The sequence below is a fragment of the Ziziphus jujuba genome, chromosome 7 (genome assembly GCF_031755915.1).
Source record: "Ziziphus jujuba cultivar Dongzao chromosome 7, ASM3175591v1".
Classification (NCBI taxonomy): Eukaryota; Viridiplantae; Streptophyta; class Magnoliopsida; order Rosales; family Rhamnaceae; genus Ziziphus; species Ziziphus jujuba.
The window spans coordinates 4,312,900-4,327,630 of record NC_083385.1 but is presented as its reverse complement, the minus strand read 5'-3'; the positions used below and the strand labels follow the sequence as shown (position 1 = coordinate 4,327,630).

Sequence of the window (14,731 nt, the reverse complement as noted above, 5' to 3'; positions counted from 1 at the left end):
GCCAACTCCAATATCACTCCCCATAGTATTAATTATTCCACATTTTATTACACAATATCAATTTTTTTTTAAGATAAAAGAAAATTAAAAAAAAAAAAAACTACCTTATCAATGATTACTTAAAACAATGGAACTTCTGCAACTACTCTTCTCTACTCTATCTTAAATTAAATCAATAATTAAGTATTGGAGTATATATATCTATTTAGGTTTGTCTGGAAAGAGAGGTTGTATCAATTCCTTTGCTTGGCTTTGTGTGAACAATGCAAATCAATGCTGGCTTAGAAAAGCAAGAACCACCTCTCCTATGTTGCTATCCAACTTAACTATTTTTCTGACTTTGTAAACCAACATGCAGCACATGCCTCCTCCACTAAAAATTATCAGCAAAAAGAAAAAAAAAGAAGGCAAATATATATATATATATATATATATACACACTTGAAGAACCACATAATTGTGTTCCAAATTGCATAGTATTTTGTGAATTTTATGGAGAGATTTTGAAAATTGAAAGCGAAGCTTGGGAGGATTTTTGTTAGTGTCTTTTTCTTGGTCTCCTGATGAATTTTTGGGATGGCCATTGACTTACAAAGATATAAAGAAGGTGTTGCTCTCTTTGGGTCCCGGTTCCAGCGTGTTGAATCTTTTAACGTGGTTGTCATTTTTCAGGTAAACAATTTGGCCATCTGAGCAATATTCAGTCAAATTAAATTTTGTTGTTAGTTATGCTGTCCTTTTTTATGCATACATTTTTTCACCAAAAAAAATAAAATAAAATAAAAAGAAAAAGTGAATGTTCTCATTTTCAGTTGGGCCTTCAAATTTGAAGCCTCGACATCTGTATGACAAGAAACCCAAAATATTGTTTGTGCGCATTCGACATTGATAACAGGCTCAGGCAACGAACACCAATGGATCCCAATTACGACAAGGGAACCCAGTGCAGTGTAGCCCAAGAAGTAGCCCAAAACCAACATTTGGGTAATTTATTTCTTTTTTGCAGTCAAACATTAGGTAATTTGATATATTTTTTTTATTTTATTTTCCTTTTTGGTCAACTAGTGGGTACTTTTCTGAGAGGTCTTCATCTGAAAATATATAAAAATATCTTTGAAAAACTCAATCTTCTGATAAGTTGCAAAAAGTCTAGGTGATCAAAATGGGACTTGGAGAATTTGTCCAATGTGGAATATTTTGCTAACTTTGTATAATTGAGTTTTGTTTTTTTAAACATGTATAATTGAGTTGAGCACAATAGTGCAGTGCATTTTAATTGGCAAAATGAACGCCTAAGGCCAAAGTAATGCATTCCGTACTTAAAAAAAATATTAAATCAATGAACTAAAATAAAATAAAATATGATACTTACTTTAAAACTTATAGATTCCCCAACTGGAAATTACATAACATTATAGCAGGAACTATTCACTCCAATTTACAAGTCAAAAGTTGAAAGGAAAGACAATGAAAAACTTATTGCTAGCTTTTAGCAATTGTGAAATACTACCAAATTATGAGGCTTTCATCTTTTGAAATGGCTCCTTCAGCCTGATGACTAGAAAACAATTAAACAATATATATATATATATCTGCCAAATTAATATTTCAGTTATAATCAAGTAGGTGAAAGAGAAAAGTCACATCGAGAAATTAATACCTCCACCCTTGCCTTTTTTTTTTTTTTTTAATTCCTCACTTTCTTTCGTTACTTTTCTTTTGTTTTTATTTTATTTTATTTTTCTGTCAAATGAAAACAACCACTTGAAGCATAAAAGCAATCGCTAAAAAGGATAACATCGGCCGGGCACCTTCCAGCGAGACAAAGCCCACCTTTAGACCCAATGTTGGTTCCACTCTCAGCAAATATACTCACCTAAATAATGATAATAATTATAAGATCTTATAGGGAAAATGTAACACCTTTCTAAGTTAGAGATTAATTATCATAAGATCTAAGCAATAATAACTAAGTTTCTAATTGGTTGCAGATGCAATTAGAAGTTAGAATTTAATTTTATTATCAATATCATGTAGTTTACTACATTTCAGAGTTTCAGATCCAATCACTTTTACCCAAAAGTGTTTTTTTTTTTTAATATATATATATATATATATATATTTTTTTTAAAGATAAGGAACATGAATGAAAAGTCAACCAAATCTTTAATCCTGCCAACTATTTAATTGGGAGACGACCTATCCAGTATTTTAAATACAGCATCACGTGCACCTAATAGCTTATTCCACCATTGGCACGTGGTATTATAAAACAAACAATAAGCCCGAACTTATAAAAAGAAAAATAAAATAAAAAAAATTCAAATATGGAGCTTGGCTGGGTGCCGTGGGGTTTTCCTCGTCTAGCTGGTGCAAAATCCATGTTTTGTATCAAGTCTCAATGCTAACGCTTTCTCTCTAACAGATATAGATAGACATATATATACATAAATCTCAATTGAAACACCAAACAGGTAATCCAATTTCTCTCTGTGTTCTCTACAACACACAAAACCACATCATAATTATTTGTTTAATAAAAATAATAATTGTGCCCACTTTTATAATTGCATTCAAACGAAGCCCCCACCTTTTCTCTCTCTCAATCTCTTTCACGAAACAAAAAAAAAAAAAAAAAAAGAGAGTCAATTTTTGTTTTCGAAGGTTTGTTTTATATATCACGGATCTTGCTAAATTCGAATATTCATAGAACCCTAATTCGTTTGCTTGAGTGTTCTACTTGGTTCTGCTTTCAGATTAACGGTAATTTCTTTACAATTTGAATCCCCAACTAGTTTCTTTTTATACTTCGGCGCTACAGTGTCTGTTTTGTAAATTCGTCGTTGAAGCAGTATTGAGATTGAATTTTGATTATTGTCGGCAAGGTTGATTATTTTTGGGTCTGTGGTTTTTTTTTTTCTTTTTTTAGATGGCGTCTCCTCCATATGAGGTGGATGATCAGACAGACGAGGATTTCTTTGACAAATTGGTCAACGATGATGAGATTGATCTTATTGGATCCGTGCCGCATAGTTCAGTTGAAACCAATCAGTTTGATGAGGCGGCTGCGTTTTCCAATTTGAGTATTTCGGAACTGGATTCTGAATTGGATGCTCATGTGGGCTCTGTGGGCAGTGAAAGTATCGGTTTTGGGAATAACGGTGATTCGGGTGTCAAAGACGGTGTCGTCTCTGCACCATTGGATGCTAAGGTTGACTCTGTGGTTGCCAAGGAGAACGATTCATTGATACCCAGCGATGCAAATCAGACTGATAATGTGGGGATAGGTTCGGGAGGTGCATTAAGCAAGAACGTGGAAACTGAGGCCAAAGAGGTTCAATGGGATAAGTTAGACTTGGACTCAAAGCTTCATGGTGGTAGTAAATATGGGTCATACTCGGATCTTTTTAATGAGCTAGGAGATAATTCGGAAGACCCATTTGCAAATGTGGGTAAGATTGATAAGTTAGAAGCTCCATCTACTGTCACGAGCGGGTTTATTGAGAATCAAGCTGCTGATTTGGGTTCATCTAGTTTTGAGCAGCATGGAGAAGGTCAATTCTATGGGACTGCTCAGGAGCAGAATGCAGAAGGAGTCCAGGATCTGAATAGCAGTCAATACTGGGAGAACCTTTATCCTGGATGGAAGTATGATCCTAATACAGGACAATGGTATCAGTTGGAGGGTTATGATGGCAATGCAAATGTAAATGGGGGTGTGAATGCCAGGGTTAACGCTCAGGAGAGTTTGTATATGAATTCTCAGTTAGTGGATAATGCAAACGTTACAGACCAGAGAACAGATGCTTACTATTTGCATCAAACAGCACAATCTGTTGCTGGAAGTGTGATGGATACAGGTGCGACTAGTAGTGTTTCTAACTGGAGTCAAATTCCCCAAGGGAACTCAGAATACCCTGCTTATATGGTGTTTGATCCCCAGTATCCTGGGTGGTATTATGACACAATTGCCCAGGAATGGAAGCAGTTGGATTCGTACAGTGGTGTGCATCAGTCAACTAGTGTAGATAATAATCAGCAACATTATAATCTGAATGGTGAGAATTACGGGTTGCAGGGTCAGTTCAGTCGAGAGAGTGTTGCAAACTGGGGTGCATCTGTCAGTAGTTACAATCAGCAGAATGTGAATATGTGGCAACCACAGCAAGTTGCTGAAAGACATGAATTAGGGAACCAACACGTTTCAACTGATCCTGGAAGTAACTCTATGAAACAACAAAGAGTGTTTGATCCCTCTGGATCAGTTGTGCTTTCTGACCAGGCAAGTCAGAGTACTGAGGTTGCAGGGTTTCCAAGCTTTAATCCTGTTGGAAACTTCGCCGAGCATTATAATCAAACCAGGAAGGAACAAAAACAAAACATTCATTTCTCACCTGCTCAGTTTGACAGTCAAAAATCAGTATATTCTTCACAACAGCCGCTCCAGAGTGGAACTTCATTCTCTTATGTGCCCAGTGAAGGAAGGTCATCTGTAGGACGACCTTCACATGCTCTAGTTACTTTTGGATTTGGGGGAAAACTTATAGTAATGAAAGATGATAATTATTCTCATGCAAACTCCACATATGGAAGTCAGGTCAGTCCTTGTATGCATGTGTTTTTATTTTTTATTTTATCTTTTTTTTGGGGTGTGTGTTTGTGTATGCCTGTGCAGCGTTAGTGTATGCATAACAGGTCTCAAGCGTTCCTTTTCTTTTTCTGTATGTGTGGTGATGTGAAGGACTCAGTAAAAGGTGTGATCAATGTCCTCAACGTGATGGAAGTTGTCATGGATAAAACTAATGCTTCAAGCTTTGGAACTGGTGGTTGTGACTACTTCCATGTGTTATGCCAGCAACCTTTTCCTGGTCCTTTGGTTGGTGGGAATGCTGGAATTAAGGAATTAAATAAATGGATTGATGACAGGATTGCAAACTGTGAAACTCCCTACATGGATTTCAGGAGAGGGGATCTTTTGAGGTTGCTTTTCTCTTTGCTGAAAATATCGTTCCAGTGCTATGGAAAACTTAGATCTCCCTTTGGCACTGAGGAACCTTTGAAGGTAACTCATAACTTCTCTTTCATAAATGGACGTATTAGGTTCTGGCCTGTTTGGACGTCCTTTGGAAAATTCAACAACCTTGTTATCGGAACATTTCGAGTGCAGCAGCCATAATCTTAAAATTCTGAAAAAAATCATATTTGATGAATGCCTAAATCGATCATTATCCATCAATTTTGTTGGTGTTAATTATTTCATTTTTGTATGTAGTGTTCCTGACACGGTCATTGGTCATAAAATAAAATTCTAATTTTCTTCTGTGGTCTTAGTTTCTTTTAGAACAAAGCGTATTTATTTTAACCTAAATCCTACTAGGTTATAATCTGCTTGCTCGATTTTAAATTTAGGTCCTTTCTTTTCTTTTTTCCATTTTTTTTTTCTGCCAAGACAAATATTCCCTATAGTTTTTCTTTGGATTTGATTAGTGACATATGAACTTTTTTTCTAATTAAATTAGGAAAGTGATAGTCCAGAATCAGCTGTCGCTGAACTTTTTGCATCGGCTAAAAGAAACCAAGAATATGGGGCAGTTAGGCGCTGCTTACAAAACATGCCTTCTGAAGCTCAGATCCAGGTATGTTGTTGTTGTTATGATTATTATTTGTTTCCGCTTCATTCTAATATCTGATAGATAATGCCTGTGGGCCATTAGGTAACATTAACTATATGCAATTGCTTTAGGCTACCGCTCTTGAAGTGCAGAAGCTTCTTGTATCTGGTAGGAAGAAGGAGGCTTTTGAATATGCAAAAGAAGGTCAACTGTGGGGTCCAGCCCTAGTCCTTGCCTCACAACTTGGTGATAAGGTTCATCCATGTTCACCTTATTTCTTTCATTAGCCTTTCCTGTTCTTTATACATAGTTGATTTGTTAATCATCTCCTATAATAAGCATATGTCAGTATATGTCTTAAATATCATTTTTAATTTCTAATGATTTCCTCTTTTTAAACACATGCAGTTCTATGGTGATACTGTAAAGCAAATGGCACTTAAGCAGTTTATACCAGGATCACCATTAAGAACATTGTGCCTGCTAATGGCAGGGCAGCCTGCAGATGTTTTCTGCAATGCCACTACATATAGCAGTCTACCTGGTTCTTTCAATATCTCTCGACAGCCTGCTGAGGTGATATATGAATTTAATAATTTATGCCTGAAAATAGTTTGCTTCATGCAGTATTTATTTTTAGTGCTACGTTTGTATTCCTTTTCAGTAGCTAATTGCGATTTTCTTGGTATTTCGCTCTTTTGTCCGGAGCATGTTGCTGTACGTGAAAGTTACTATAAATTTTATAGTTGAATATTTTGCCTCAGCTAGTTTGTCTACTTTTGGTACTACAGGGTGAGGCTAGCCACATGTTACAAGAGTGGGAAGAGAATTTGGCCATCATAACTGCAAACAGGACAAAAGATGATGAGCTTGTTATCATCCATCTGGGTGATTCCTTATGGAAGGAGATGGGAGAAGTATGTTGCATGTCTTTTGGTTGAGTTCTTTATTGTTTTTTTCCCACAAAAGATGGTTTTTGTCTTCTTTCCTTCCCTTATTGGAAGCATTCTGACAAAGGTAGTTATGCAGATCACAGCAGCACACATCTGTTATTTAGTTGCAGAAGCCAATTTTGAGCCATATTCAGACAGTGCGAGGATGTGTCTTGTTGGTGCAGATCACTGGAAATTTCCACGGACATATGCTAGTCCTGAGGCTATTCAGGTGTTCTATATAGTTTTATATCCTTATTTTCAAAGATATATATCTATATATATATATATATATAGATATCAAATTGGCTTTCAGTACTGATGCATACGTTTTTTTTGCTATGCATGATTTTTCAATTTACTGGCCTAGTACTGAGGGTATTCAGTCTAAGAATTATAGTATTTGGCCTCCAAAAATATACATGTTGACTTCATCTGAAGATTCTGTTTGTTGATCATGTGGATTAATTTGTAATAATCATAAAGTTTCAAAATAACAAATCCCTATATTAAATTTTTGGCTAATGTCTTGGATATTATATGATATTGAGCTTTTGGATACCTGGACAGAGGACAGAATTATATGAATACTCAAAGGTTCTTGGAAATTCTCAGTTTCTCCTGCTACCATTTCTGCCATATAAGCTTATTTATGCCCATATGCTGGCTGAAGTTGGGAAGGTTGCAGATGCATTAAAGTAAGTATGGTTATTCATAATTTAAACCATTTTTTTTTATCATTAAGTTTAATATAGTCCTTCATCCCTACGATCTGCACTATGCTTGAGCAGGTACTGTCAAGCAATATTGAAGTCTTTAAAAACTGGCCGATCGCATGAAGTGGAAACCTGTAAACAATTAGTTTTATCACTCGAAGAGCGACTAAGAACGCACCAGCAGGTAGTTCTCCCCCATGTAGTTTCTTTGCTCAATCTTTCAGTATATCTGATATATTATGGGTTTCTTATGTACAGGGTGGTTATAGTACAAATTTGGCTCCAACCAAACTGGTGGGCAAATTGCTTACCTTCTTTGATAGTACTGCACATCGTGTTGTTGGCAGCCTACCTCCACCTGTACCTATGACATCACCAGGCAGTGCTCAACATAATGAACATGCTCATCCACCAGGTGGTCCAAAAGTAACTTACGGTCAATCAACAATGGCCATGTCTTCATTAATGCCTTCTGCATCAATGGAACCCATAAGTGAATGGACTGGTGCTGAGAGTAATCATCTATCAGTGCCTAATAGAAGCATTTCAGAGCCAGACTTTGGTAGAAACCCAGTAAAGGTTGACATAGATTTCTTTCCAGATTAGCATTCTTTTCTTAGACCTTCGTTTTTTTTTTTTTTTTTTTTTTTTTTTTAACTAAGAATTTCGTTGTCATGGATTTAAGAATTCTGCAGGTGGTGTTTTAAAGGGTTAGAATGGTGGAGGACCCATCTGGTTTAATGAACTAAAATAAAATTAACATGTTCTGCTCCTCACATTGTGCTTTACAGCATGGGATGAGCTAATGGGGGCATGGCCTCGTAATATGGGATATTTTTATGCTATGTTAAGTCCCAGATATGAGAAACAAATTGACACTGGTTTTTTTTTTCCTGAAACGATGCTATTCTGTTTGGATTGAGTAACTTGATAATTTTTTGGTTAATCCTGGCTTGAAGTGAGTACTGTCCTTTCTCATTCAAGTCATTATATTCCGAGTCTTGCTGTTTAATTCTGGACAAGTTCAAGAATTGATCAGCAGTATGCCAAAAAGTGAGAATGAGAGAAATTAAATAAGGTTTTTTGTATTCTGTCAGGCTGATTCATCCAAGAAAGCAAACTCTTCGAACACTTCTGCAAAACCATCAGTGTCTAGTGGGTCTTCACGATTTGGTCGTTTTGGATCCCAGTTATTCCAAAAGACAGTAGGATTGGTCATCAGATCCCGGCCGGGTCGGCAGGTATTACTGTAATTCTATCTCTCCTCTTTTTATTTTGTATTTTTGGGTCTCCACTTCTCAATGAATGGATATCCTGCTTGTGGGGGACCAGTTTCTTAGCTTAGTGTGGGCATTTACTCTATATGCAATGTTTTTCTGAAGGCTAAATTAGGTGAGGCAAACAAGTTCTATTATGATGAAAAACTTAAGAGATGGGTGGAAGAAGGTGCTGAACCTCCACCTGAGGAAGCAGCCTTACCACCTCCACCAAAAACTGCAGCTTTCCAGAGCGGAAATCAAGATTACAGCATACAAGATGCTCTGAAAACTGAAAGATTTGATACCATTGCTGGGCCAGAATTCAAAGGCTCGACTCCTTCTGAGCAGAGCTCAGGGATCCCACCCATTCCACCTAGTTCGAATCAGTTCACTGCACGGGGGCGTATGGGAGTCAGATCAAGGTATAGACCTTAGATAGTTCTCTCCTTTTTCAAATCTCTGTGGTTACTGAAGTGTAATGGAATTCCGTTCGTACCCCGTCATTTGGTTTAAAAATATATTTAAAATTTTCAGGTATGTTGATACATTCAACAAAGGTGGTGGAATGCCGACGAACTTATTCCAGTCACCTTCTATTCCAGCTGCTAAACCTAGGGGTGGTTCAACTCCCAAGTTTTTCATACCCTCTCCAGCAGCTTCAGGTACAGAGACACTTCAAACAGTTGAAGAAAACATGACAGAAGCCGCAGCGACTGACAACAGTCGTCCAAAACCATTTCAACAGGATTCATTCTCTTCTCCACCGCCATCGACATCATCCACTATGCATCGGTTTCCTAGCATGGACAATATTGTACAGAAGGGAGGAGACATGGCAAAAGGAAATAGCCATCTCCCTGCTCACTCACGCCGGGCAGCATCCTGGAGTGGAAGCCTTAATGATGCTTCCAATAATTCAATGAAAAATGAAATAAGGCCTTTAGGAGAAGCACTAGGTATGCCTCCGTCACTGTATATGCCTAGCAATTCTCCAGCCATGCAGATTCCAAGAACTGGTAGTGGTTCTGCGGATGACCTTCATGAAGTCCAGCTTTGAGGTGTACAGGGATTACTTCTTGGATATTATCCTTGCAAGATTACATTGATGATGAGGATTTTGCTTATGGGATTTCAGATTTTTCATGAAAGCCCTTTTAACCGCATAGAGTATAGGACGGTATATATCGTATACACATGTAAACCACCCTCCAGACTTCAGAGCCAATTTAACAGTACGACCCAATTTGACCCCAGCTCTCTTATCGTGACCAATTTATCCATGGGCTCATTACATACAGTTTTTCCTTTTTAAGTGAAATTAAATAAAAAATGTAAATTCTTTTTAAATTTTTTTCTTTCTTTATTTTTTTAATAAAATATTAGTGCAATTTCCAAAAGCACACACTCAGTACGTGAAAATTATAAATAAGAGTGATTTTTTTTTTCCAAATGAAAATTAAATTATCACAAAATAATAGAATTCTATGGTCCAATAAATTTTTTTAAATTTTTTTGCAGAAATTTTAATTGATATATTTTAATATATTCCGAAATTAATAAGCGTTAACAGAAATTTTTTTGCACATTTGACATGGAAATGTTTCACGTGTCCCAGTAATCCCTCTCTTGACATTTTTCTTTCTTCTCAAAAGCACAGCATAAAAAGCAAAAGAAACTAGAAAATTGAACATCACAAAGCACCTCTCTTCGCAGAAAGAGGAGGATCATCAGCATCAAACATGGATTATTCGTCATACACAGAAGCCCATCATCAACAACAATTCCAGCATCCAGAACAACAGCAACAACAACAAGCCTACGATTCTTCTCAATTGCAAGCTTACGATCACTCAACCCAGGCCTACTATGCCTATAATCCTCATCAACAACCCCAAGCTTCCTATGATCAATACGCATATTATCATTCTTCACAAGATTATTCAGTTGCTTATGCCCAACAACAATCCCAACAGCAATTCCACCAAGAACCCACCTCGATTCACCCTCCCGGCGTCCCAATTCCGCCGGCATCCTCTCAATCGGCCGAACCTGCTCAAACCCATTTGCAGAGACAGCAGAATGCGTATTACCCACATGGCGCTGTGGAAAGCCGCCAACAATCGGTTCCGGGATCGGATGTGGCTGGGACGACCGGTGGGTTGAATCCCGCGGCGGCCGTGGCAGCGATTTCGCAGTTCACGCATTTCGCCGGGAGTATGGATGCCTCACAGAGTTCTATGCACCCGCCGGTAAGGGGTTTGATCTGTGTTTTGCGCGCATTATGTCAATACCATACATTAAGAATTGGGATTGTTTTATTTCAGTGTAGGATTAACGTTAAATTTTAGTCTGTCTGATTATTTTGAATTGATTTAAAATACTATGTGCATTTTTCTTTTCCATTTATTTGGACATAATTGCATGGTTGTTTAATTTTGTAGATATTGACATTTTGAAAACTACTCTTGCAGAAATTGAACAACTATTTTCTGTTTACCGTTTACCATTGACGTTTGTTGGATGGAGTTTTTTGGTCTTTTTATTCTTGTTCCTTTTTCTTTTCCCCAGTGATAATTTATATATCTACGTATATAAAAATTGATGGTGAAATATAAAATAACATTCTTTTAGCAAAGGGTTATTAGAAGATGGAAAATATTGTGGAAGTAAGAATTCATATCTTCTATGTTTGTTATTTGTGTTTTATATTGCGTAAATTAAAGTTCTTAAAGATTTAGACGCTATCTTCTGTACAAAGGAGTTTCTCTGATGAAGAATCACATATGAAAATTTTCGTGCACCTGTGAATTATGGAAATTTTGGCTTCTTTGTTTATGGCATCCTAGGTGTTGGAGATTCTGATATACTGACTGTATGTTTGTGGTGGAAGGCTACTATATAGCAAGTAGCAATCTTCTTAGGATGCACACTAGGTTTGAGCTTGCTACTAAATTTTGAAATACTGTCTTTGGGCCTAGTTCTCTCATGGCTGGATAACATTTATTGCAGTGGTAGAAAGATTAGAATAAAAGCAATTGAATTTTGTTAAGCTTGGCCTTTTATAATGGCTTGAAATATCTAAAATGGTCTAGTATATTTTTCCTAGCCTCAAATCCGGTTTCTTCCAAATGCAAATTGTTATGATGCAAGCAAATAAAATTGGCTTTCGTCTTCATTTTAAACCTTTTTATGTAGTTAAGAAGATAGAACATATGCCAAGCGGCCTTATCTTGTTAGCTGAGCCAGCACGGTTTAGCTTGAAGAATTCCCTTAAGATTGTCTTGAGCTTAATTATTTAGTATATGATGGCACTCATGTTACAGTGAGCTTAAAGAGCTTGCAACTTGGCTTAGTTCAGCTTATTTGCTGCGGAATTAAGCTGTGTATCTTTTCATTTTTCCTCTAAAAATTGTTTGATTTGATTGGCATTTTGTATTCTGTTAGAGTATCTTGGTGTGCGCTTCAGGCTTTAATCGGAAATATCATGGAACAGCAGGGCTCATAGCCAAGTAGGTATTAAGTTCTCAGCTTTTCCATTGAAAACTTACAGAGTAAAAGAGTTCTGAATACTTGACCACAAATCCCTGAAGTGACCAGATAAAGACGGCAGGATCTATTTCACTACATTATGAAATAAGTGTGGTTGTAGCTTTCAGTGCCACTTTTTTTTGTGCATTGCAGTAGAGCTTTGCTGGTTGCTTTAGAGCTCATGTGGGCATGTAATGTCCTACTCAGATTTCTTTTTTAAATCAAGTGACCATTCTTTCCCAAACTTGTGTATCTTGGATTCTGCTGACTCACAATGTTGGGTTTGATTGCTGTCATTTGATTTTGTTAGTTGCTCATTGTTAAAGTAATATAATATCACTTAGTTCTCCTGTTTTACTGTCTGGCACTTATTATAGTCGAGTTTTATTTTCATTTTGTTTTACATTGCAATCTTTGTGCTTTTTGTGTTTTCATTTGTTCAGTTATATTTGTTTATTTCATATGTGCATTCAGTATAGATATGATTACATGGACTGCTTTTGTCGTTAAATGCTATTCTGCAGATTGGGCAAACTCCATATAGGGGTGGAGGTAGAAGGGGCAGTAGGCCCTTCAGAGGGGGTGGTCGGGGCCATTTTGGTTACCGTGGTCCCAGACCAGATGGCTCAGCCGCCTCTTTCCATGGTAGGGGACGTGGCCAGGGTGGCAGTAGGCACTTCACTGTGCATGGTGCTGTATCAACGAATCCGAATTCAGCATCTGCACCAGCTGAAGGCATAGCCGCTTTAATGCAGCCGCCTTCAGCATCAGTTCCTGGGCAGGCACCATTACCTGTACCAGCACAAGTGCCTCCTGCTCCATTCTGGCAGCCTCCTCGTATGGCATGGTGTGAACTTTGTAGGGTTGACTGCAACACTCTGGAAATTCTGGAGCAGCATAAGAATGGAAAGCGTCATAAAAAGAATTTGAAAGTACACGAGGAGTTGCAGAAACTCAACAAAGTCATTACTGGACAACAGAATGAACAGATGCCCAATGCTGTAACTAAACCAGATGTTGGTCAGTCTGAGAAAGTTGAGGGACTTGTAGAGAATCAACCCTTGCCACAAAAACTAGCATCTGAAGTTGTTACTAATAATAATGTAAATGAAACAGAGCAACAGAATGATACCGTGGACAACTCTGAAGCTTCAGTGGAACCACCTGAGCAAAAATCCAGGGATCAGCTTTCAGCCAGGAGACGTGGTAGTAAGCGGAAGATGCGAGGGCGTCAAGGGGGTAAGTATATGAGGGCCAATGAAGGATTAAGAAGACCAGTTGAGCCACCCAAACCAAAACAGGTGATTCCTTTAATTTGCGGGTTGTGCAATGTCAAGTGTGAGTCGCAGGTTGTATTTGATAGCCATTTGACTGGTAAAAAGCACCTATCGAACCTTAAGCGCTTTCATGGTCACCGTGCTTTGTATGGAGAAGCAGGGCTTCAAGCACTGTACCCGCCTAACTTCAACGCTCCGTCAACTTCACTTGCCCCTCAAGTTCAGCAAGGTGCTAATGACCCTCAGGTGCTCCTGGCCCAGTTGTTAATGACCTACGTTCTGTCTCAGGCCCAAGCGTCTGGGGTAGCAGCCCCACAAGGGGCTCCACCCACCCTAACACCTGCAGCAGCAGCAGCAGCAGCAGCAGCAGCAGCGACAATATCAAGTTTTGTAACTCAGAATCAGTCAGATCCAAACACTCAAGGACAACAGCTAGTATCAGCTGATGGGAACCAAAATGGTGCTTTGGCAGAAACAAGTAGTCAGCAGCAATCTGTGGTGCGACAATCTAAACCCCAATCAGTTGGGAATACAGACACCAAAACTGAAAGTGGAACCTCCGAGCTTGCAGAAAAGGAGATACCTGTTCTTCCGGATAATTCAGTTGTCACATCTGGAGAGAATTCCGGCCTTGGCAGGCAAGTTGCTGCAGAGGCTACTCTCCCTGTTTCACAATGTGAAGCAGTAGTCTCCTTGGATAGGGACTCTACTTAATGATGTTGTTCTGGGTGAAGCAAATATTTGCTGTATAAGATAGTCACTTCAAGAGCTTTACTCTATATATTGAATTGAAATGTAACTCCATAATTATTTTTGTAAGAACATACCCCTTCTCCTTACCCCCTCTTTGGAAATAAGAAGCAAAGTACAAAAATTTACAACTTTTTATGTATCGTTTTTGGACCCAATTGCGACTTCTATCATTTTGTTGATTAAACTTTCGGTGATCGGTAGTTTCAGCAGCAGGTATGCGTTGGGAATATGCAAATTCACTTTACACGACTTGTCGTCTATTAAAATCTAAATATGCGTGGAAGTTACATTTTACCCTTTGTTTTTTTAATAAATATATAATTTATAAACTATTCAAAATTCGAATTCTTTATTATTTGAACTCGTATTATTAAGGAAATAGCTCGAATTCGTACTCTAATAGATGCAAATAAAAATATTTAAATCATTAAAATTATTCGTTTTGTCACAATTTATACTGTTAAAATTGTTTATTTTAATTGTTTATTTTTTGGAACAATCTTATGGGAAAAAAATGATAGTAAATAGTAATTTAGAAATTAAAACATAAATATAAAAAATTCAAGCTTTAGGTAGTAATTTTAACTTGCTTAAATTTTCTTTTAGATTGAAGTACAGAGAATTATTGTTTTTAAGGGAAAAAAATAAAGAAAA

General features: G+C 37.5%; 2 protein-coding genes across 3 annotated transcripts; both read left to right on the top strand.

Moving 5' to 3' along the window:
* The first annotated feature begins 2,314 nt into the window (after positions 1-2,314).
* LOC107424170 (protein transport protein SEC16B homolog) lies at positions 2,315-9,866 on the top strand. Of its 2 annotated transcripts, none has more exons than XM_048479562.2 (14): positions 2,315-2,474; positions 2,930-4,597; positions 4,742-5,062; positions 5,520-5,636; positions 5,744-5,866; positions 6,021-6,188; positions 6,404-6,529; positions 6,642-6,776; positions 7,115-7,242; positions 7,336-7,444; positions 7,519-7,839; positions 8,358-8,501; positions 8,643-8,941; positions 9,054-9,866. In XM_048479562.2, exons 2-14 carry the CDS (start codon positions 2,930-2,932, stop codon positions 9,574-9,576), a joined length of 4,182 nt encoding a protein of 1,393 aa, XP_048335519.2. In that variant the 5' UTR covers positions 2,315-2,474; the 3' UTR covers positions 9,577-9,866. The 2 variants fall into 2 exon arrangements, with proteins under 2 accessions (XP_048335519.2, XP_048335520.2); XM_048479563.2 differs by lacking the exon at positions 2,315-2,474 and adding an exon at positions 2,490-2,763.
* A 142-nt stretch (positions 9,867-10,008) lies between these two features.
* Positions 10,009-14,212, top strand: LOC107424192 (uncharacterized). The gene is made up of 2 exons (XM_016033927.4): positions 10,009-10,768; positions 12,572-14,212. The coding sequence occupies exons 1-2, from the start codon at positions 10,259-10,261 to the stop codon at positions 14,036-14,038; spliced, it is 1,977 nt and encodes a 658-aa protein (XP_015889413.3). The 5' UTR covers positions 10,009-10,258; the 3' UTR covers positions 14,039-14,212.
* The last annotated feature ends 519 nt before the right edge of the window (positions 14,213-14,731 follow it).

Bases quoted from the DNA above. Each gene is read 5' to 3' on its own strand.
- LOC107424192 (XM_016033927.4), top strand. From the start codon at position 10,259: ATGGATTATTCGTCATACACAGAAGCCCATCATCAACAACAATTCCAG. The intron at 10,769-12,571 runs GTAAGGGGTTTG...GCTATTCTGCAG, and splicing joins AGAGTTCTATGCACCCGCCG to ATTGGGCAAACTCCATATAG.
- LOC107424170 (XM_048479562.2), top strand. From the start codon at position 2,930: ATGGCGTCTCCTCCATATGAGGTGGATGATCAGACAGACGAGGATTTC. The intron at 5,063-5,519 runs GTAACTCATAAC...TAATTAAATTAG, and splicing joins GCACTGAGGAACCTTTGAAG to GAAAGTGATAGTCCAGAATC. The intron at 7,445-7,518 runs GTAGTTCTCCCC...TCTTATGTACAG, and splicing joins GACTAAGAACGCACCAGCAG to GGTGGTTATAGTACAAATTT.